The following is a 23,730-nucleotide window of genomic DNA, read 5'->3' on the forward strand; positions in this document are numbered from 1 at the left end:
GAAGCAAGTGGTACAGTTGCTGGCATTCATTAAATAATAAAACATTTTTATTACTAATGATAAGCAGTTTAGAAAAAAAAAGAAACTAAAACTTTTGTGGCAATAACACCTCTGTCATTATTGATAAATGACCATTCATTGCTCTCCAGATTGTAGATAAATGGGTATGTTCCAATACTGCTACTGGAATACATCTTCTGTGAGTAGAAGGGCAATACGATACAAAAACCCTAAGTGCACTTTCCTTGAACTTCGGTATTCACTTCTAGAACTTAGTCCTAAGGAAATAGTCTGAACTAAGCAGAAAAAAAAAATCAGTGTGTACAAAGTTATCCATGACAGTGTTGCCTGCAGTAGTGAAAATACTGCAAACAACTGAGTGACAACCCAAGGATTGGTTTGGAATTTAGGGTTATACCAGCAAAGTGGGATATTTGACAGCCATTAAAAATGCCACAAAGGGATGCCTGGGTGGCTTAGTCAGTTAAGGGTCCAATTTTATCTTGTTTCAGGTCATGACTTCATGAGCTCCGTGTCAGGGTTTGCACTAACAGCACAGAGCTTGCTTAGGCTTCTGTCTCCCCCTCTCTCTGCCCCTCCCCTGTTCTCTCTCTCTCAAAATAAATAAATAAAATAAACTTAAAAAAAAAAATACCATGAAGGGTCACCTGGCTGGCTTAGTGGTAGAATTTGCAACTCTTGATCGTGGCTGTGAATTCAAGCCCCACATTGAGTGTAGAGATTACTTAAAAATAAAATCTTTTTTTAAAAATGCCTGTGGGGCACCTGGGTGGCTCAGTCGGTTGGGCATCCAACTTCGGCTCAGGTTATGATCTCACAGTTCGTGGGTTCGAGCCTTTCATCAGGCTCTGTGCTGACAGCTAGCTCAGAGCCTCGAGCCTGTCTTCGGATTCTGTGTCTCCCTCTCTCTGTGACCCTCCCCTGCTCATGCTGTCTCTATCTCTCTCTCTCAAAAATAAATAAAACATTAAAAAAAAAATGCCTGAAACCTATTTGAGCCCAGAGGGACCCACCTGAGCAGACACCCTGAGGAGAGAGGGAGCCTGGAAGAGGGTGAAGAGAGAAAAGCAAGCAAATTACCTGAGATACGGCCAAAAGGGTTGCTGCTGTCAGATAGTGGGAGCCTCATAGATCTTGTTCAGGATCTTGGATTTCATCCTAAGTGCAATGGGAAACCACGGGAAGGTTTTTAGCAGAGGGTGCTATCACCAGAGCTGTGGGTTTTAAAAGCTCATTTGTTATAACGTGGAAAACAATTTGGAAAAATATTTTTTTAAAAGCAAGTATGCAGGGGAAGAGTTATGGAAAACGTATTAGGAAATGTATTAGGAGACATGTATTAGGAAAATGATTGCATAGTGAGCAGGGTGTTTTCTCTTTGCCTGAAAATTCCTATTCCTGTTGACACACCATTGTCCTCCTTTCAAGATGGAGACGGAAAATACGCTCCTGCAGAGAGCAGCTGTGGTCTCTGGGAGACACTGAGTCACACCGGTGTTGGAGACATCACACAGGGGAAAGGACCTTGGAAGAGATTTGGTCTTATGAGCTGTCCGGGCGGTGTGTGTGGGGGGGAGCATGTTATCGAGGTCCATCAGCCACTCTAGCAGGTGATAAACTATCAAAAACAGCTTCCTGTTGATGTTACAGATGTTAGAACTTCATTTATCACCATTCTAATCTCGCCTCGGATCCTGCCTCGGGGGCTGGAGTCTGTTAAGCTCGAAGCAGAGAGAGGAGAGCCAGATCCTGTGGGGCTCAGCAGACAAGCCCTGGACGGGGGACTGTGTGAGGGACACATTCCCAGGGGCCTCCGCGCAGCAGCAGGCTAAGCGCCTCTGTGGGTGAATCCTCAGATCATCTTCGGCGAGTGTGTGAGTGTAGTCAGGCAGCGCGTGAGCCACTGGCATACCCCATCATGTGTGACAGAGCCCCCAAATTCATTCACTCTCTCATCTACGCCGCAGACAATTGTCAAGCACCTATTGCAAGCGCAGACAGAGTTCTGGCAACCCGGGACACGGAGACGAGTCAGACGGAGACCCCCAACGGTTCTTACTCACTTTCCATCTAGAGCAGAGTCATGGATGATCTAACTAAAACTCCTCTAGTTCTGAGTTTCTATGGTGGTAACACTGTCTAGAGAGCAAGCACGTGTGGAGGATCCCAAATACATCATGTTCCATGACCTTTTTTTTTTTTGAGACAGAGAGAGAGAGGCAGCGTGAGCAGGGGAGGGTCAGAGAGAGAGGGAGACACAGAATCGGAAACAGGCTCCAGGCTCTGAGCTGGCCGTCAGCACCGAGCCCGACACGGGGCTTGAACCCACGAACCATGAGATCATGACCCGAGCCGAAGTCGGACGCATAACCGACTGAGCCACCCAGGCACCCCTCCATGATCCTTAATAACTACATGATCCTGTGAGCCTCGGGGAGGCATCATGGAAGGTCCTGGCCCAAGAGTGGTCCACGCAAAAGCGGAGAGCTTCCTGAAGCTTGCACAACTCTGGCTGCTGCCATAGCTACAAGGGGTTCATGTAATCAAAGTGCGGAGACTCGTCTTGATCCCTGTAGGTTAACTGTAGCGCGAGTTAATCACTCTGAGACCATGGCAGAGTCGGGAGCAGAGAGAAGTGAATTCGGTACTGGCAAGTGCACGTGGAGAGTGTGGACAGCCCAGTTAGGAAATCACTCTTGTGTTTTCCTAAATCTTGAGTGATAACAGGGCTTTGTGTTCTTAACACAAACCATGCAAAGGGAAAAAAAAAAAAAAACCAAAAACCCAGCAGCTACAGCCACAAACATATTTCCACAGTGATGGAACATCAAGGGTCATAAAACACTGAGCCAGACTCAGCCTAAAGAATGGCTTTCTAACTTTCTTTCAGAGAAAAAAAATGTAGATCGTTGTTTACCACAGAAAGGAACTTCTGTTAAGTGCTTTGCCTAATTATTTATATTATTTAAGTTAAAAAAACTCATGAGATTAAAAAATAGGTAAAAAAAAATAGGTTAACCAAATTTTACAGATAAAAAACTGAGGATCAGAGATATTAAGCAACTCTTCTCTTACCAAGTAGTATAGCAGGGTTTCAATCTAAATATGTCTGATTCTGAAGCCATTATTCTACACTGGTTAACTTGTCCTGCACAGGGAGGTGACATCACAGACATTTATAGAATTCTGCTTTCTTGTTTTTATGTCAGGATCATTTTACCCTCATCACTCCTTCTCCACTCCCAAATTTCAATCCTGGGGGCTTAGCTTAAGACCCACCAAAAGCCTGCGATTGACCTTCCTTCCTTTCCCGGCACCATCTACCACACACACTGCAACGACCGTCCTTAGTTGGCCCCATCTAATGTTTAATGGTAAAGAAATTGTCCTTGGAAAATGAGCCTCATCAGTTCCCCACGTCCCATACACAATCTCTTAATCTATGGCCACATCACACACGTCAGATTCAAAGATGGGCCAAGTTGGAAGGGACCTTTGCTAATATCTAGAGACCCACTTCTTCATTTTATGGAGGAAGAGCATGAGGTGTCTGGTGGGAAAGTGATGTGTCGGGCTCATGCAGCAAGTTAATGCACTAGGTGGGACTTGAACCCAGGCCTCGTGACTCTTCTTACCAGTGCCCTTTCCACTCTACTGGGTTACGTGCATATTGGTGGTATTGAAATGTGCATTCACATGGAGAGAAGAAGACTACTAATCTCTTTCATCTGCGTACACTGTCTGCAAAGAGGAGCAGGGTAGAGCCCTACTGAGAGAGATAGGTGTTATCTATTGCTTCACTCGGCTCCACTCAACTGAGCGAGATTAGTATCTTCTAAGCAGCCTGCCCCCGCCCTGTTGGAAATGATGAAACATTTGTGACTGACCTCCAATGACTGAGGAGCTTCCGGGTGGGGCTGGGGTTCCCTGGGGGAGATGTTTCCATCAGGACGTTGTTGAAACACCAGCTGGGATCAGACCTTGCTCTTGGCCCTGGGGGGTGAGTATTGTCTGGGTAGGTAGAATTTTAGATTAGTTGGAGGAGTGTGTGTCTGTGAACGAGCATGTGTACAAGTCTCAGAGGGGATTTTCTGTGTATGTGCTCGGATTCCAGAGTGTGGAGTTCAAGTGCATTCAGCTTGGACTGGACCTGAGATTGAGCAGTTTGTACTTGATGGACATTAGTCTCTTGTTTCCAAGACCTAAGATGTGTCTGCACTAATGACAGCAGTAATCAGGGCTCCTGGCTGGAAAGTGTGTAGACCTTGGATCCAGATGGAACTAGATCCAAAGAATGCTGCTAACCCTGTGTAAGCCTCCGTTTCTTCATCTGTAAAATGGGTATAAAACCACCCACCATACAGTGTTGCTATGAGGATTACAGACAAGGAGTAGTTTAGTGCCCAGTAAAGTGCTACTTTTAAAATAAATTAAAAAAAAATTTTAAGTCTATTTGTTTATTTTGAGAGGGTGAGAGAGGGAGAGTGGGGGAGGGGCAGAGAGAGAAAGGAAGAGAGAGAGAATCCCAAGCAGGCTTCTCACGGTCAGCACAGAGCCCGATGCGGGGCTCCAACTCATGAACTACAAGGTCATGACCTTAGCTGAAATTAAGAGTCTGATGTTTGACTGAGCCCCCCAGGGTCCCCGGAATAATAGCTATTAATTAATTACTCTAGTCCACTGGAAACCAGATACAAGAGAATATCTCCCTCCAGGAAGTTTTTCCTTAAGATTTGTTCTGAGTTGCAAAAAACTGATGTGCGTGGAGGGAAGGAGACCAGGGTGGCAATTTGAAAACGTTATGAATGGTGGGCGCGGTGGGAGGGGGGCGCCTGGGTGGCTCAGTCAGTTAAGCATTCAGCTCTTGATTTTGGCTTAGGTCATGATCCCTGGGTTGTGGGATTGAGCCCCGAGTCAAGCTGCTTGCTGAGCTTGGAGCCTGCTTAAGATTCTTTCTCCTTCTCCCTCTGCTCCTCTTCCTAGCTTGTGTGCTTTCTCTCTCTAAAAAAAGGAAAGAAGAAAATTTTAAAAAAGAAAATGTTATAAACAGGAGAAAATGCAGGCTGTCAAAGAAGAAAGCCGTGGAACAACACATAAGAGTAAGAGGTGACCTTACATAGAGTTTACTCTGCGCCAGCAACATAGACCATTGCATGTAATCCTCACAGAGATCTCGAAAATGTCGGTGCCGTTCATAAGTTCTCTCTGCAGTTGAGGAATCTGAGGCACAGAGGTGTTAAGTGACTTGATCAAAGTCAAACAGTGGAAGAAAATGCTTCTGGAGAACATTAGCGCGGAAGAGTGTTCTTGGAGCAGTCCTCCGGGAGCTCAGGGGGCACAATGCAGAAGAGTGGCTGAGGGGCTCAGGGAGGACGTAGCAGTGGGCTGGCCTGTTGCTTGTTCTGCAAACAGACCTTCTTGTTTGAGCTTTGGCAGCTCTACTCAAAATAATACCTTGAGTGGGATCGGCTGTGCAATGGGCAGGGCCCAGGGCACATGGAAATCTGGGGTTCCTTGTTAAAAAAATTAAGAATGTATTTTTTTAAATGTTTATTTTTGAGAGAGGCAGAGCACAAGCGGGGGAGGGCAGAGAGAGAGCTGGAGACACAGAATGGAAGCAGGCTCCAGGCTCTGAGCTGTCAGCACAGAACTTGAACCCCCGAACTGTGAGAGCATGACCTGAGCCGAAGTTGAATGCTCAACCTACTGAGCCACCCAGGAGCCCCCCAAAATTATTAAGAATTTAAAGAGGGCTAGAGCAGAGCACCAAACCAATCAAGGGGCCCTCGCCCTCCTAGGCTACATAGGAGTCATGCCCATGAAGCCAGCCATGGCCCTGAGATCCAGCAGTGAGGCAGGGAAAGTGCTGGAAGATTTCACAGTCTCACTTACCCCTCCTGATAAACTCTATGAGGGAGACAATTGAATTCCCAATTAGCAGAGGGGGAAACTGAGACTCAGGAACGTCAACCCTAAGGTTACATAGTGTTTCTTCCATGTGAATTGATTTCATTGCAAAGAAATGTTACAAAGTCCTTCTCCTACACATTGTCTCCAAGTATTGTGCCAGGAATTGTGGGGTGTAAAGAATGACAAGCCATGGTCTGAGCCACCACAGCGCTCACAAGCTGAGCACCATCTGTAGAACGTTCGTTTCTCTGAAATTTAATCGGGCAATCTATGAAACAGAATTATTTGGCCCTTTCAATTCGCCTGGCGCTTTATAAGATCCAGCAAAATGAGTCCACGAATACTGCTTAAGTTGTTTGCAATCCTTCACATACTTGCTGATTTAGCTTTAGAACTAAGTTGCATTCAAGTTGCATTTATCTCAAGTAATTGTTGATAAAAATGACTTCCCCAATATTATGAATTAGAAAGTTTGAATAATTGGTTTTCTTCCTAAAAAATTGGCAGTGCCTGCCCCTACGAATATGTATTACTAGACATGTGGCATATCTGGTTGAAACTCAAAGTTGCTCTTTCTGGTTGATTTGAGTCTCATCATTTACATCTGTGTTAGACTCATAGAATTCTAGAACAACAACATGTTAGAACTGGACACACCCTCTCCCCTCAGGTTTAGATAGGGAAACTGAGGCTTAGAAAAAGAAAGTGGTCTGTCCAAGATGGCTGAATTTGCCAAGTCACCAAGCTGGAAAGTTGATCTGGGTTCTCGTTTCATGTTCCAGATGTGTCCTAACTGCCTGGGCTGGGGCCCCCGCCATGGTAGCCGGCGCTGAAGGGAGCCCAGAGATGATTTTTCTGGCACCCAGGACGAAGGTGACGACTTAACCGTCTGTTGTCCCCTTCCCCGTGGTATTTGGCAGAACTCACTCCTCCCTTCTCACTGGTGGACATTTTGATATTCTCTGTCCTCTGGTGCATGGGCACTGCAACCATCACGGGAGCAGGGGCTGTTTAGGACTGAGACTTCCCAGGACCATATGGCCTTCGGGCCTTGGGTTGCGTTTACCTCCCATCTGAAAGTCATGCATCAGCCCAGTTTTCTTACAGTGCCCTATGGAAATGGGTGCATTTATATAGTTAAGCCAATTTGTGTTGAATCCTCTGTTCTGGTCTGAGGATCCCTCCCTGTCGAGCAGCTATATATGCCAGGCACTCGGCTAACCTTTTTAAACATTGTATGCAGTGCGGTGACCGCTCTGGCCCCAAACAGCCTGGGTTTGAATTCTGTCCTCCCCATGTGGGATTAGAGTTCTGATTTTCTCATATATAAAATGGGGACAACAATAGTGGCTACCTCATCAGTTTGTTATAGTGATGATTAAATAAGATAATTTATGCAAAATGCTTTTCCTGATGCTGGCACATAACGAGCACACAGCATGAGTTTAAAAAATGAAACAGGTACTGTTTGCATTTCTCAGTTAAAACACCGAGGCCTAGAGAAGGAAAGCAACTCGTAGCCAGGAAGGCCAGAGCTGAAACTTCAAACCCAATCCCCCTGGCCACCAAGTCCCTCTCCTCCTTATTTTCCTGTATCAACATGTGAGGTCGGCTTGTGGTGTACCCAGCTTGCTTCCGCCCGCTCTGTTTTACATGTGGCCAAATGCGTATCAAAACTTGTGGAAGACAGTGGGTTTCCCTACAGCCAGAGCCGGAGATGCCATTAGCTGACCCACTCTTTCTCTCATTCTCCATCCATCCGTTGCCTGTTCTTCAAAGTTCCTGCTCAGCGACTCCTCTCTGAATAGTCTATTGAGCGGGGATCAGTTTTTCCTCCGAGATAGTACACACCACTCCTTCTGAACATTCATTATGCTTTGTTGTGATGTCTCTTCTGCTTTTGGATTTTTCACTTATTAATGTCTTGATTTTCCAATACAGTGTGAGCTCTTGAAAGTTCAGGCGGTGTTTTCTCCTTCTTCCTGTCCATCAGAGTATTTCGCACAGGGCCATGCACCTAGACCACTTGAGATATATTTGATCAATTGGAACTCAGACATTTAGATGATCATCTCAGTGTTCTATTAACATAATGAGATATAATTTAGACTGTAAATACATTTTTATGTAGATAAATTTGGTACGATGCTAGTTGAGCAACTCCAGAATTTCTGAGCTTGTTTCAATACTTTTAAAAACATTTTCCCTGATTAGAAAAAAAGATACATGTTAATTGCAGAAAACTTTGATAATGACAAATAATATAAAGAATTAAATAAAACATCAACCACGATTACAATAACCAGTTTTGTTAACATTTAGGTATATATTTTTTCTATTTCCCTTTTTTGAACAAAGAACATTAAAATAAAATCCCCCCAGTTTAATTACCATAAGTTTACATTCATGGATAAATCTATATTTGATATGCAAAATTATTGTCAACAAACTATTTGGGATTTGGTGAACTGAATCAGGTGATTGGTGTTATTTCTAAAGTAATATAAAAGACAAAAATGTCTAATGACCCAAAGTTTCCTTTTTTCACAAATTTTCATTCTTTTGTAAAACCTATGTTTTGTATGTAGCTAAACATAACTGCATTGTACTTCTTCATGGGACAGATTCCTTCCCCAGATTAAACTTTTATCAATATAATTTTAAATGGTGTACTATTCCCTTCTCTACCTTCACCCTAATTTACCTAATCTTTGTGTTTCAATTAGATTGTTTTCCATTTTTCACTTTTATGATCAATAGTGGGTAGAGCTACCTTATGAAAATAGCTTTGGTTCCAGATTGTCTGTAAACCATTCCATGCCTTTTACCCATTTGTCATTTGGGGATAAGAGGGCTTTTCTTTTTTTTTAATTTTTTTTATTTTATTTTATTTTTTATTTTTTATTTTTTATGCTTTTTTAAATTTTTTTTATTTTTTACAAATAGTTTATTATCAAATTAGTTTCCACATAACACCCAGTGCTCATCCCCACAAGTGCCCTCCTCCATGCCCATTCCCCCTCACCCCCACATCCATCAGTCCTCAGTTTTTGTCAGCATTCAAGAGTCTCTCATGGTTTGCTTCTCTCCCTTTCCCCCACCATTTCCCACCTTCTCCTCCCGCTTGCTCCTCAGTTAAGTTCCTCCTAGTCCTCCTATACGTGCAAACATATGATATTTGTCCTTCTCTGCCTGACTTATTTCGCTCAGCATAACACCCTAAGAGGGCTTTTCTTAACAATTTTTTTTAAAATCTAAAACCTTTTAGGGGCGCCTGGGTGGCTTAGTCGGTTGAGCATCCGGCTTTCGCTTGGGTCATGATCTCACGGTTCGTGGGTTCGAGCCCCGCGTCGGGCTCTGTGCTGACTGCCAGCTCAGAGCCTGGAGTCTGTTTCAGAGTCTGTGACTCCCTCTCTCTCTGACCCTCCCCTGTTCACGCTCTCTCTCTCTCTCTCTCTCTCTCCTGGAAATAAATTAAAAAAAAAAAACATTAAAATCTAAAACCTTTTAAAGTTATGTATTACACACACTTGTTCTAGCGTTTTTGTCTTTTTGTCTTTAAGTTTTGTTTATTTGACTTTAATATGTGAGGTTTTAATATTTTAGAGTTGAATCTATTTTTCCCGTTGCTCCGTGATTTCTTCCATTGCATATAGGCTGAGACTGTTTTCTCTCATCTGGGGATTTAGTAAATATTATTCAATATATGAATATCCGGTCCTATATCTTACTTTTAATGCCTCAACTTAAAACTATTTACTTCTTTAATTCCTTTGGAATTTATTTTCTTGTATCATGTCTGGGTATAAGTTATTTTTTTTTCTTATAGGTAACTAATTCATTATTCTACATGCAACATTTTCTAAATGACACTTTTCTTTCCTCCCACTGCCTTGTGAACCACTTTTGTCATATATTTACTGTACACAACCTACTGTATTTTTTTCAAATCTACACCACCCTTAAAAAGTAGTATGTCAAGAATCTGCCTGGTCACAAATCCTTTTCAAATGTGTTCCAGATCTTCTGGACTGTTATTTTTTTTCCCAGATAAATTTTAGAGTTAATTTGGAGTTGTAAAAACTTCTCACTGTAGTTATGACTGGAGTTATATTGAACCAACACATTAATTTCAAAATGATTTTTTGCTTTTCGTCTTCAGGATTCTCAGTCTGGAATATCACATGTCTCTCTATTAGTTTCTGCCTTTTGTATCTGTCAGTACATCTTTATTATTTTCTTCAAAATAACTTTCTTACAATTAGAATTATTCTTAGCTCTATGCGGTATGATGGCCAAGAAGGCTCCGGGCTCCCGTCCCTACAATTCCATTACCTCACTGGTCATTGCTGACATAATTGGAGGAATAGCTGGTAATTTCAGAAGACTTATCATGCTTTCAGAACTTTTCCTGAGTAGTCTGATTAATTTCACTACTTTTTCAATCGATCATTTTGGAATTTCTAGGTATTAAATCACCTCTTTTGCAAATAAGGATCAATTTGACCTGCCCTTGCCCCAAAGTATACCTTCGTTACTTTCGTGTATCAGTTAATTAGCTTAGGCTCCGCCGTCAGGCTGCCTGGGCACAAATGCCATCTTGAGCAAATTACTTAACTTCTCTCTGTCTTAGTTTTGCCCTCTGTAAAATGGAAATGATAATTATAATTCAATTAAAAAAAAGAAAAGAAAAAGGAAAAAATACACCTATCTCCTGATTGTGAGAGTCAGGTGAGTTATAGATGTCAAAGTATCACAGGACTTGCTCAATAAATATTCTATACCCTTATTATTACTCTAGGTTAGAGATTGGAGGAACCTCTACCTCCCCAGGGTCAGAATTTCCAGGATTCATTTTTAAAAATGGTTACAACAGACATCTTCGTTCTCGACTGCTAACACATCTTACCACTTGGTAAGATGTTCATTATCGGTACAAAAGGGATATTCTTTATGAAAGGAAAAAATTATTCTCATATTCTTATTTTATTAAAATGTAAGAACTGAGCATTTGGTTTCATCAAATGTGTTTTGGCATTTTATTGAGATCAACATTTTAAAAACTTGATCTATTGATGCTGTATTCATATCATGTAAGAGGCAATTCCATGTAATGATTGAGAGCTGGGCTTGGTTTGAAATTTGGCTCTGGCAGCCAGGGCAGGGAGGGGTGCAGGAGACCAGGGCAAATTGCTCGACCTCCCCAAGCCTTTCTGTCTCATCTAGGAAATGGGGATAACGTCTATCCCTGCAGAGTAAGGGCATGTTAAATACTCAACGCTAGTTTTCATTATTGTAATAACAGATTTCCTGGATGTCCCTGGAGTAACTCCTTGATATTATCCTCTGTTTCTTTCTGTATCCCTAAGTGACATGATCATGCAAAGTCTTCCACCTTTTTATGCCCTGGATCTGATTATACAGCATAAAAAGAAGTATGTGTTCCTTAAAAGTTTAAAATAACTGATTTTCTAAAACTATTTGGGAGGTGCCTGCATGGCTCAGTCGGATGAGCATCCGACACTTGAGTTTGGCTCAGGTAGTGATCCTAGGATCATGGGATTGAGCCCCACAGTGGACTTCCACCCTGAGCGCGGAACCTGCTTAAGATCCTACCCACCCCCCTCCCTCTGGCCCACTCTCTAAAATTTAAAAAAAAAAAAAAAAAAAACTATTTGGACACAAATTTTGAGTGGATTAATTCCAATTATGCTTTTAATTTCTAAATAATAGTAATTGTCACTTATTGTATGCTTGTTACTATGTGACAAAAGCTATAATTACTTCAAGTAACTCATCTTATTTCCTCCTCAGAAGCAGGTATCATTGATATCCATCTTATTCAAACCTAAGAACTAGTTATTATTGCTCCCATCGTACAGATAAGAAAACTAAGCCTTTGAAGGGTTCAAGAACTAGACCAAACTCATGCAGGGAGTGAGCTGGGCTGTGAACCCACGCATCAGGTCTTGGTCTTTAGTGGCTACAGGCCGTGCTACCTCCCCAACTTCTTTCTTGTGATTTTGTTTTGGTTTTGGTGCCTTATGGAATCAATTTTGCTCATTTATATTTTTCTAGGAAAACATGAATTTTATTGAGGTTACATTAAAAAATTCCTTAGTAGCCTTACAATTTTTGATCTCTGTTTCCGTGGTTATATACATGATTGGTTTGGCTTATTTATGTTTCCTCCTTTTTTTGATTATTCCAAACTGCATATTAAATTAGGGGAGAAAAGGCTAAAAAGGGGAGAAGTGCAGAGGAGACTGGATGATATTATAAAATGGAAACAGATTTTTTTTCTTTTAAAATATCCCATTTATATCCAAAATTGCTTCTTTCCCCATCCTTACTCCAATCTTTAAAGAACAGAATGCTTGGAGCTAGAAAGAGCCTGGGGACTTTCAAGCACCAAGTGCTTTCATTCTCCAAGACCCAGAAAGGGCTCCTACCTGTCCCAGAGCACGGCAGGCAAGCGCTGGGCTGGGAAGAGGAGCTGGGCTCTCCCGGGCTTGTTCTCTTTCTACACCGTGCAGCTGTGTTATGGTTTAAAATTTTTAACTGTAACACCGATAAATTAATGAAGCTTGCAAAAAATTCTTTTTAAAGGCTTTTAAAATTCTTTAAAGTTACTTAATTTAAAAAAATTTTTTTTAAATTTTTTTAAATTTTTTTATGGTTTTTTTTTGTTTTTTTTGGGTTTTTTTTTGAGACATGGGGAAACAGAGCATGAGCAGGGGAGGGGCAGACAGCGAGGGAGACACAAAATGTGAAGCAGGCTCCAGGCTCTGGGCCGTCAGCACAGAGCCCAATGCAGAGCTCCAACTCACAAACGGTGAGATCATGACCTGAGCTAAAGTCGATGCTTAACGACTGAGCCACACAGGCGCCCCTAAAGCTACTTAATTTCAAAAGATAGATAGCTTAACAATATTGACAGCGATTATTGATTATTGCGATCCATATGATTTTCATAGAAATCATCTTCTATTGTGCTCTTGTTTAAACTACTCTTTGTAGAATGAATCTTCAAAGAAAGCATGGTGTCAGGCAGGAGGAGGTGTGTCTTAATTATTTCACCTCTATGTCAGGCTGTACCAACTACAACAGCCCCACGAAAGCTCCTCTATCAGAAGGAAGGGGAAACAATGAGATGGAATCCAGGCCTAACTGGAGGTCTCAGGACTTCGCCCAGGCCTGAAGCAAGCCGAGGAGAGGCTCCCAGCACCCTGCAGGAGTGTGGCTGGGGGGTGCCTGGCAGGGAGCTACGTTAGTATTGGTCTGGGTGTCGAAACTAAGCATGTGAAAGAGGACCCGACTGTCCGAATCTTGATGATAGAATAAGCCAATGGAAACTCTTACAGTCCAGGCGCTTTTTTCACAACATAATGACCCTAAATTGCTCATTTCCTGGTTATTTGGTATGTGTGCCTGTTGAGGGGGGTGGTGCAAATGAACAGATGTTTTTGCCCACTGTCTGATCAGCAATCTGCAATTAGACCCCAAGGAACAACCTGCTCATTGTGGTTAGGGGCCATTAGCCACTTAAATAATGACATCTGTCATCATTTTCATACCTCATCCTGTCCCGGATCTTATCTTCAAACTGTGCTCAACACGAATGCCTGAGTTTCCTAAAATAGACAAACTCAGTTTTAATAGCTCTACTCCAGTCACCATCTTGATGAAGCGTTTCAGGGTTGAACAGTATATAGTTCGCAACTTCCTCAATTTTCGATGGGGTTAGCTCCTGACAATCCCATCACAAATTGAAAATATTGTAAGTCGAAATTGTATATTGTTACTCTACCTAACCTACCAAACATCATAGCTTAGCCTAGCCTGCCTTAAATGTGCTCAGAACACTTCCATTAGCCTACAGTTGGGCAAAAATCATCTGACACAGAGCCTATCATTTAATAAAGTGTTGAATAGCTCCTGTAGTTTATCAGATCCTGTACTGCAAGTGAAGAACAGAAGGCGTGATGGGCACAGAAGGGTCATGAGTGTATTGCTTGTGGAAGTCGTGATCACGTGGCTTATTAGGAGCTGCCCCACATCAGAGAGGGTTAGCACAGCATTTCACCAGCCCACAAAAAGATCTAAGTTCAAAATTCCAAGTACAGTTTCTACTGAATGCGTCTGCTTTTCCATACCCATTGTAACACCTAAAAATTATTAAGTCACACCGTCCTGGGGGCCCATCCATAATCACTGAGTGCTTCTCACAAGCCTGGTGTTGTATAAAGGTCTATACAAACAGCATAAAACACTGAGCCCGCACAAGAACTATCTGAGATACAGGCTATCATTCTCCCCATCTTATAGGTACAGGAGCTGAGGTGCTGAGAAGTTTAATAATTCACATTCAGAAGGGAACATAACTTGGTTTCATCCTGAAGTCTGTTGGACTTTATGCTATACACTGACACAGGTTCTGTGCACCATTTGGCTGGTAAGATATTGACAATATACTAAAATGATGGAAGGACGTATAGTCAACATGGTTTTGTACAAAGAGCCAAAATAAGATACTGGTTTTAAAACAATGGGACATTTATTGAATGCAGTGACTCTCAAGTGGGAGCAAAAGTGGTTGCCTCAGTGTGGGGCACTTGGAAATGCGTGGGGCATTTGGAAATGTGTGGGGTCATTTTTGGACGTTTTTGTTGCTACATTAGCCTGTTACAATGGTGGTCTTCCAGGATGTTGAATGTCCCGTGGGGCGCAAAACAGCTCTAGACAACAACGAACTGTCTGGCTCTGAATCTCACAGAGTGCTAAGAAACACTGATAAAATGGAGTCGTAGTTTGCCAGAAACTCAAGCATGTGGCCAACTCGAATGCTTCAGGGATCAGCCAGGGACCAAAGAATACATACCCCTTCTTAGGGCATCCAAGTCCAAATCTTTAAAGCACTTCATCAAACAAAATCACCCAGGTGCCGAATTTGGCCCGAGGGCCTTCAGAGTGGAGCTTTTTAATGAAGGCTTTTCTGATCTGGAGACATGTTTACCACGTATTCAGTGAAGAGGAAAAGCTGCTAATCAGTACGATGCCATGTTTAGACAAGACCGTACGTGTGTACACACGTATTTACCCGCACACATATGCAGAGTCCGTACGTGTTTCTGGAATAAACCGCGGGGTGATTTTGTGAAATTTTTTGCTTGTTTGCATTTTAAATTCTACCACAAATATCTATTAGTTGTTTAATTTTTAATGAGTAAGGAGAGAAAGGAGTCTTAAAAGAAATTAAAATTTAAGTGTGGCTTCAGAACACAGCCCTAGTGGCTTTCTGGACACCCCCTTGGATGAAAGGAGAATAATTTCTGTGATTAGTGAGACATCAAATGCGAGGTAATCAATACTGACAGAGGGGGCACCTGGGTGGCTCAGTTGGTTAAGCGTCCAACTTGGACTCAGCTCATGATCTCATGGCTCGTGAGTTTGAGTCCTGCGTTGAGCTCTGCGCTGACAGCTCGGACGCCGGAGCCGGCTTCGGATTCTGTGACTCCCTCTCTCTCTGCCCTCACTGCTCACTCTCTGCCTCTCTCTCTCAAAAATAAATAAACATTAAAAAAATACTAACATACTAGAATGCCTTTAAAAATGGAACACTGTTGGGTTCCCAGGCACAGCAGCCTGTGATTTTCGCATCATTCCTGATGCCAGAGAGCTCTCCTGCTGAAATCCAATCTTTCTTTTGCAGCTGCCCCAGAAATCAATACTGTAATTTGCTTGAGAAATCAGTACCTGTCGACATTTTAAGAGGGTTTATCCAAAATAAGACAAGAGTCAGGCATTGAAAATATAACTATGCCCCTTTTCCTGTAGAGTTGCCCAATCCTTCAAGATCATTGTTTTTTCCTGAAAAAAAAAAAAATCCCCGTTTTGCTTCATCTCCATCATTTTTGTGTTTTATTTCCAGCGTCTTGGCTCTGCAAATTTCATTCTGTTCACAAGTCACTCTTGGCTAAGCTTTCTTTCTGGAGTTTGCTCATCACTTGGGGGGGTGAGGAGGAAGGTACTGGATTTTCTACTCGATAGTCTATGGCCTTCAGGAACTTCCTGGAGTCCTATCTCATCTGCCTTTTGGGGTGTGTCCACCTCCTGCTCCCTTCCCCCCTCCCCACTGTAGCCCCTTCTTACCAGCACCTGATGCTCACGAGGCAACCGGGCACATTTAACTTGAAAAGCAATGGGTAGATAGAGTCGGGTTCCTTTGGAGAAGTATCTAGAATTTATTATGTAGAGAAGGGGGTAGGTTACGGAAGCATGATGAAGAAATTGGCTGTGTGTTGCTTCCAATTTTTGATTTTGTAAAGAAAAGTCACTGCCAAGGACTGGATTGTTGGTATGCGAAAGGAGATGGTGGTATTTTCTCTCTGGAGACTTCCAGCCGGCCAACGCCCACAGCTCTGGAAAGGGTTTGGTGGCAAACCCCACACCCTTCCTGCCCGTCAGTGCCTCTCTCTCTTTCTCTCTTAATTCTTGGTCTGAGTTCTGATTTTAGAAAGCTCCAGTGTGAAAACTACAAATAAAAACCAAACTCTTAGCCCTTAGCCCTTGGAAACCCTGATGGGGGAAATAAGCCTCAGGAGCAGTAAAAGACTGTTTAAGGTTTCTGGTCTGCAGCAGGGCTGTGGGCAGTTGTCTCCCCATCTCTGATGAGTAAGTATCATCTCAGAGGCTTTAAAATTATCCTGCCTTTGTCTTACAGTAAATTCCATATTCCACAACATGCCGCCGAAATTCATAAGCTGATTTTTTAATTAAAAATTTTAAATGTTTATTTACTTTTTGAGAAAGAGAGAGAGGCAGAGTGTGAGCAGGGGAGGGGCGGAGAGAGAGGGAATCATAGAATAAGAAGTAAGCTCCAGGCTCTAAGCTGTTAGCACAAAGCCAGACGCAAAGCCTGTGCTCCCACCAGCCGGGAGATCATGACCTGAGCTGAAGTCAGGCGCTTAATCGTTTAATCGACTGAGCTGCCCAAGCCCCCTGATTTTTTAAAATCAACATATTCATGAGGGTGTAACAGCATCCAGAGTCTATACCCTTACAACATCCAGAGTCTAAAGCCCCACAAAGCCACCCATGGTGTGTGGGTGATTTCTTTTTTAGATTTATTTATTTATTGAGAAAGGGAGAGGGCAAGCAGGGTGGGGGGGAGGGGGAGAGAGAGAGAGAGAGAGAGAGAGAGAGAGAGAGAGCGAGCGAGCGCATCACAAGCCAGCTCAGCACTGGCAGTGCAGAGACTGATGCGGGGCTTGAACTCACAAACTGAGATCATGACCTGAGCTGAGACAAAGAGTCTGCCGCCTGACTGAGCCACCCAGATGCCGCAAGATTTGGATTGCTTTAATGAATCTCTCCTGGCATATTTGCGCGAGTTCAACCCCTTGGTGCTTCCGGCAGCAGGTGAAGGTTCTGGGAGAGCCGAGATCAGCTGCACACGTAGGCTTGCACTTCGAGCCCAAATCCAGCCTCAGCCTCTGCCCCCTGAGTCTCATGATGCGTGTTATTAAAAGAGGTCGCTGATATCTCGGCCATGGGACTGTGTGAACAGTTGGATGGCGGGGGTGCCAGCTGCTGGCATCGAGCGCATTTCCCTCCACCCCCCCTCCCCCCGCCTCCCTTTAGGTGCTGACGCCTAACCACGAGGTCCTGCCTGTTTTGTAGCTTCAAACATTGAAATCTGGGAAGACGAAAGCCAGTGACGCAGAGTGCCCCTGAGTTTGCCTGAGGGGAATTGGAGCGTGGAGCCCAGAGTCCTGCCCCGCCGCCGCGCCCCTGCAGGTCTCTAGGACGTCCCGCGGGTGGCGCCACGCAGAGACTGGGTGCCCAGCGCGGTTCCTTCTGCGTCCACAGAGCCTGAGCCTCACCGACGCCCCCGCAGCCGCCCTGCAAGCTCACCATGCTGACAGAGTGAGTGGGCTCCCGGCTTCCCAGCGCGCACACCGCCTTCCCTGGCTCCCTACGCCTTCCCGTCCAGAGAGGCAGAGAGACCCGCTCGGAGACACACAGCAACGCCAGCTGGCGGCCCCTGGCTGGGGGCGGGGCGGGTTCGCAGCTGATGAGGAGTCTCGGCAGTCTCTGACGCTGACCCTGCTCCTTTCCCAACAGAGACATGAAGTTCTGGCACGGCTTGGTGATCGCAGTGGTGTCCATCATCCTACAGACCTGCCTCTTCGCCGCCGTCAACTACCTGCTCAGCAGGCACATGGGTAAAGAGCCTGGAGCTCTCTTTCCTCCTGTCGCCTGCAGGGACCGTCCCCCAGGCTACAGCACGGTGATACCCCCCCCACACACACACATACCCCTTGCCTACCTTCTTGAGGATCCACCCGCCAGGTCATCCCTTACCGGGTAATCCCCACTCGGATCCAACCTATTTGTGGCTGGGAATAATGGCCCAGAGCCCTTCCACAGCCCAGACTCTGTCCTTAGGGACAAACTCCTGCAGTATTCTGGAGAGTGGGCCCAGTCAGCCTGGGCCTAACTAACGTTCTTCACCAGCAAAGGGATCAACGTGAAGAAAGGGCTTCGAATTCCAGCAGAAGGGAATGTGACTAGACTCAGAGATGAACTTAAATTCTTTTTTTTTTAACAAGTGTTTTTTTAATGTTTTATTTATTTTTGAGAGAGAAAGATAGAGACAATGTGAGCAGGGGAGGGTCAGAGAGAGAGGGAGACACAGAATCTGAAACAGGCTCCAGGCTCAGAGCTGTCAGCACAGAGCCCGACACGGGGCTTGAACCCACGAACCATGAGATCATGACCTGAGCCGAAGTCAGACGCCCAACCGACTGAGCCACCCCAGCGCCCTGAACTTAAATTCTTGAATTGATTTACAGTGGAAAGTAGAGAAGTCCTGTTCTGGGGTGGCGTTATAATTAGGGAAAATAAAACAAAGGAAGTCTAGGCCTCTGTAGCCATTCATTCATTCATTCAGTGTAACAGGGAACAAAATAAAAGTCTCTGTCCTTATATAACTTTCACACCATGGGGGGGCACAGAGAACAAACTAGATAAACAGGTAATACACACGTGTTAGATTATGGTGAGTGCTGGGAAGAAAAAGATGAAGCAAGGCAGGGAGGTTTGAGCTGGAGGATGGCCAGCATCGCTGGAATGCCGACATTTTAGTGTATAAATGTCTCGAAGTGAGGAGGGGAGCTGCACCTGCAAAGGCCCTGAGGCAGAAAGCTGTTTGGCAGAGAGGCCAGCGTGGCTGGAACGGAGAGAAGGGGGAGCAGCAAGGCCACGGAGGGGCTTGGAGGCTGGGGCCTCAGCTTGTCCTCCCAGTGAGGTGAGAGGCTCTGCAGGGTTTTGAGCAGATGCTGAGGTTTGAAGAGGTCCCTCTGAGTGTTCTGCCGTATCGAGGGCCGTGCTCAGAGACAGGATGTTACTGACCTGGAGAGCTGTCACTTCTGACCCTTCCTCTGTCCCCTTTAGCCAACGAGAGTGAGCGGATACTGAAAGGGGCCAGGCTCCAGGCCCCCTGGCCCAGCCCTGCCCACCGTCAGCCATGCGCCGCCAAGGAAGAGACGCAAGGCGCCCCTGTGCCTGAGTCCCGTTGCAGGCGTGAGTAGCAGGGCGGGGGAAGACCTTGCCATAACGCTTACTCTGCTCTGTCCGGGCCGTGGAGAGCTGTCCTGCCGCAGCCGGGCTCTGTCTTGCCAGCCCAGTCCTGAGCTGGAACATTCCTCCCACCCACCTCAGCGAAGGCCTCGCCAGCCTAGCTTTCCCAGCAAGCTGCTCTTCCTGTCACGGGGGCAGATCTCCCTGGGTTGGTGTGGGTCTGCGTTCTTTTCCAAGTCTGGTTGTGTGTGAGCCACTGCCGGGGGGCTTGGCGCTGCCTCTGCTCCTGTCTTTGTCACTGATACTATGACACCTGTTTCCACCTGACCAAGATTTCACCTCCCTCTGCTGCCTCTGGCCACGGTATCTGGGGGTTTTAATAAATACCGGGGTTGGTGATGGTGCAAACCAACAATCACCTCTGGCGGGCGAACCGGCAGGAATACCACCATCTGGCTTTCTCCCTCGGGGCTTGGGAGAGCCACCAGGTCACTGCTGCACAACGGAAATTGCTGCTTGCACAGGACAGCCGGCCGGCTGTGCACTCGCTCCCCAGAGATCGCACCTTTTCCAGCGGGTTATCCCTTGATGGATTTGCGTTCGCTTCGACCTTCCAATCTTATCTTCTCAGTTGGAGAGATCTGGTGGTCAGGCTTCCCTGGCACTGAGATAAGACCTCAGCGCAGGAGACAACCGGAAGAGACGGCTCATGTGACTTCAGGGTTTCTGCAGAAAAGGAGGGGCCATGGCCTCATCGTGACCCTGGCCCTAGACCTTCACCGAAGCCTGGCCAGAATCAGACACTCTGGCAGCGACCTCAGAGATCATCATCTAACCATCTTGTTTCACAAGGGAGCAAAATGAGACACAAAAATGGATGCCCGCTGCCTACTAGAGTTAGTGACGGGTCTAGAGCAAACCCCGTGGCCAGGACTGCGGAGGCCGGAGCTGTGTGCCACGGGCTGCGCTGCATCGGCTTGTCCCTGCTTATCTCTTCCAGCACAATCAAGTGCTGTTAGTGTTAGATGGAGCTGGACCGAGCGGGGGTGCCTGGACTCTAAGGCACATTCTTGCCTATTTGCGGAGGGGGTGCGGGGGGAAGCTTTCGCTCCCCACCCTTTCTCTGTTCAATGTCTCCTTTCTCTACCAGGGGTATCTCCCTTCCCCACTTGTCTTTGCATGGCTGGCTCTGCCTGACTTTGTCTCCTTCTCCCTTCCATTGTGCCCATCCCTCCTAACCCCTCCCCTGCCCCCAGTGTTCCCTAGAAGAACAGTTTCTATTTCTCCCTAGGTGACAGTGACACATCCTCAGACAGCTCCAGCAGCTCGGACGTCTCTGGGAGCTCGCCGGCCACCTGCCAGGTAACGGACACCCCTAGTGGTCCGAGCCCTTTGTACACAGCTGGGGCCCTTGCTGTAAAAGACTGAGCGTCCAGGCCACCCCAGCTGCAGGGATGTGAGCAGGGGTGGAGGGGCTATTTGAGTCATTACAACATCCTTAGGTGACCGGTGGTCGAGTTTACGGCATCCGCACAAAATGGGTCTGAGCGAACTGTAAAAATGCAAGTGTCGATGGACCACCTCCTCCTCTCCATAGCCCAGGCGGGCGGCCAGAGCCTGTTCTGAGTCCTGACCTCACTGGGGTTGTGTCTCCACATCTTTCCTGAAACCCATTAAATCCCTGCAGACAGGAGGCACAGAGCTGTCGGTAGTGCCTGTCCCCGCCCCCCCCCCCCCCCCCCCCCCCCCCCCCCCGGCCCCTCGGCCTGACCCTGCTCTCCCGCACAGTCACCTGGGAGCCAGCTTCTCTCCCTGCCAGCCTAGGGCAAGGCGAGGGTCGTTGAGGGAGAGTTCAGTCCTGGGGTGTCCCCTCCTCTAACCCTGGTAGGAATCTTGACCCACGTTTCTCTGCTTTTTTCCCCTAAGGCCACCAAGGATGTGAATTACACACAAGTGGTCTTTTCAACCCCTGGAGGACTAAAAAATGAATGTGCCCTGGACTATGAGAACATAAAGGAAACCACAGACTATGTCAATGTCAATCCAAAAAGCCACAGGCCCAATTTCTGGACTTTTGTGAACCCTGCCGACCCTGAGTCAGTAGAATACACTCAGGTGGCCATGTGAGTTCTAGGGTTCCAATGAGGTGCAGTTCTCTACAAATTCTTGCACTTATTTTGTAAGGGAATAACTTTTGTTTTTTAACCAAGACATAGAAGGATAAGTAGGCCTGTAACTCACTCAGCAAGAAAGATTCAGATCAGACGTCAAGTAGAACTTCCAGGATAAAGATGAATGAGTGGAGATAGCAATAGAGAAAGCGGTAACGCCTTTCTCCATAGAAAATTGTGAGAAAAATGTTTCATCAGCTGTAGTAGAGTTCTGTTTGGTAACCTTACCCTTAAGATGACTCACTGAGCTCTTTAATTTTTTGCCAATAAACGACTTCCTTAAAATTTTTAAATGAAACGGCAACTGCCAGTTCCTCTTTTCCTCCGGCCTGACCCTGCACGCTGCCCCTTTTCAGGGCTGTGTCTGGCTGAGCATTGCCGCTCTGCCCTCAGCACTTTAAACAGGCCACTTAGGAAGCCCACCATCATCCAACCTTCGAATTCCCTGTTTTTTTGGGAACAAACAATGACAGAGATAAACCCCAACTAGCATCACAATCTGGGATCCCAGGGGAAAACCTCCCCAAATTCAATCCAATAGAATGTAATATTCTTTTCTGGATTGTTCTTTGTTTGCTTGCTTAAAGCCGGTTAGGAATACAAGGGCACTTTCTTAGCTTGATTAAGAATAGCTTGTTTCAGGGGGGACTGGGTGGCTCAGTTGGTTAAGCATCAGACTCTGCATCTCAGCTCAGGACATGATCTCATCGTTCATGAGTTAGAGTCTCACACCAGCTCTGCGCTCACAGCACCAAGCCTGCTTGGGATTCTCTCTCTCTCCCCTCCTTCCCTCTCTCTCTCTCTCTCAAAATAAATAAACATTAAAAAGAAAAAAGAATGGCTTATCTCAAATCAGCTAACTGCATGATATTTATGGGTAAGATCCTAGACATAGCTTTATTGAATCATGAATCATAGTTTGTAAGTGTCCTCAAACTTGTCATTTTCTTCATCTCACATTGTTCTAGAAGTCCTGATTGGAAGAATAAAACAGTTGCGTAAAGTAAGAGCTGTCAGTACTGGAAAGGAGGATCAGCTGCGTCACTGTTTGCAGACAGGCTAGTCCTACAAATTCTCAGAGAATTAACTTTAAGTGTTTTTAAATTGATAACGCGCAGTAATAACCACATACATACACAATATACTTTTTCTAACAGCTAATTAAGACCTGAAATTTAAAAAAATTTACTCACATTACCTAAACAAACATTCCAAAGATGGAAGCCCGAGAAACACGCGAGCCAAATCCCAAGCCCAGATGAGTGGCGTCCAGATCTTAGAGACAATTTGTTAACTGAGCTCCACCTGCCGGCTGTACATGACCTTTCAAGTCCATTTCCATGTTCCCAGCTTCCTCTTCCCCGAGGTAATCTGAAGAAATGGTTTTGGTTTGGGGTTCTAGGGCTGTGCTATTTTGCTGGCCTACGTGCCCCTCCAACTTTTGGGTATCATTGTTGTTCCTCTCCGGCTATGATTTGAATGTTTGTAGCCCCTTAAATTCGTCTGTTGAAATCCTAAACCCCCAAGGTGATGGTATCAAGTGTGGGGCCTCTGGGTGGGATTAGATGGAGGGTGTGGGATTAGATGGAGGGTGTGGGATTAGATGGAGGGTGTGGGATTAGATGGAGGGTGTGGGATTAGATGGAGGGTGTGGGATTAGATGGAGGGGGTGGGATTAGTGCTTTTGTGAAAAAAGACCCTGCAAAGCTCCTTAGCTCTTTTGTTTTGTGAGAATACAACCCATGTGAAGTCTTCAACCCAGACGCGGGCCCTCACCTATCCTGCCGGGACCCTGATTTTGGACTTCTGGCCTCCAAAGCTGCGAGAAATAAATTCTGTTGTTTAGAGGCCACCCAGTTTGTGGCATTTTGTTATGGCAGCTGGAATGGACTAAGACATCTTAGGAAACTTTTCTTAATAAGGAAAAAAAGATGTTATTGATTTAGAGAGGCAGGATGAAGAATAAACACCAGTTACACTGTCTCTGTATCTAGAAATGAAATTCTATTTCTTATTGATCTCTTTTAACAAGAAGAAAAAAGAA

At 45.3% G+C, this 23,730-nt stretch overlaps 1 protein-coding gene across 2 annotated transcripts; it reads left to right on the forward strand.

The window, feature by feature from the left end:
• The first annotated feature begins 3,948 nt into the window (after positions 1-3,948).
• Positions 3,949-22,375, forward strand: RHEX (regulator of hemoglobinization and erythroid cell expansion). 2 transcript variants are annotated; one of them, XM_039227587.1, is made up of 7 exons: positions 3,949-4,021; positions 6,714-6,804; positions 17,614-17,859; positions 18,058-18,158; positions 19,390-19,518; positions 20,807-20,877; positions 21,442-22,375. In XM_039227587.1, the coding sequence occupies exons 3-7, from the start codon at positions 17,849-17,851 to the stop codon at positions 21,640-21,642; spliced, it is 513 nt and encodes a 170-aa protein (XP_039083518.1). In that variant the 5' UTR covers positions 3,949-4,021; positions 6,714-6,804; positions 17,614-17,848; the 3' UTR covers positions 21,643-22,375. The 2 variants fall into 2 exon arrangements, with proteins under 2 accessions (XP_039083518.1, XP_039083517.1); XM_039227586.1 differs by lacking the exon at positions 6,714-6,804.
• Positions 22,376-23,730: the final 1,355 nt, after the last annotated feature.

This window comes from Hyaena hyaena, unplaced genomic scaffold (genome assembly GCF_003009895.1).
Source record: "Hyaena hyaena isolate Hyena2069 unplaced genomic scaffold, ASM300989v1 scaffold_28, whole genome shotgun sequence".
NCBI lineage: Eukaryota > Metazoa > Chordata > Mammalia > Carnivora > Hyaenidae > Hyaena > Hyaena hyaena.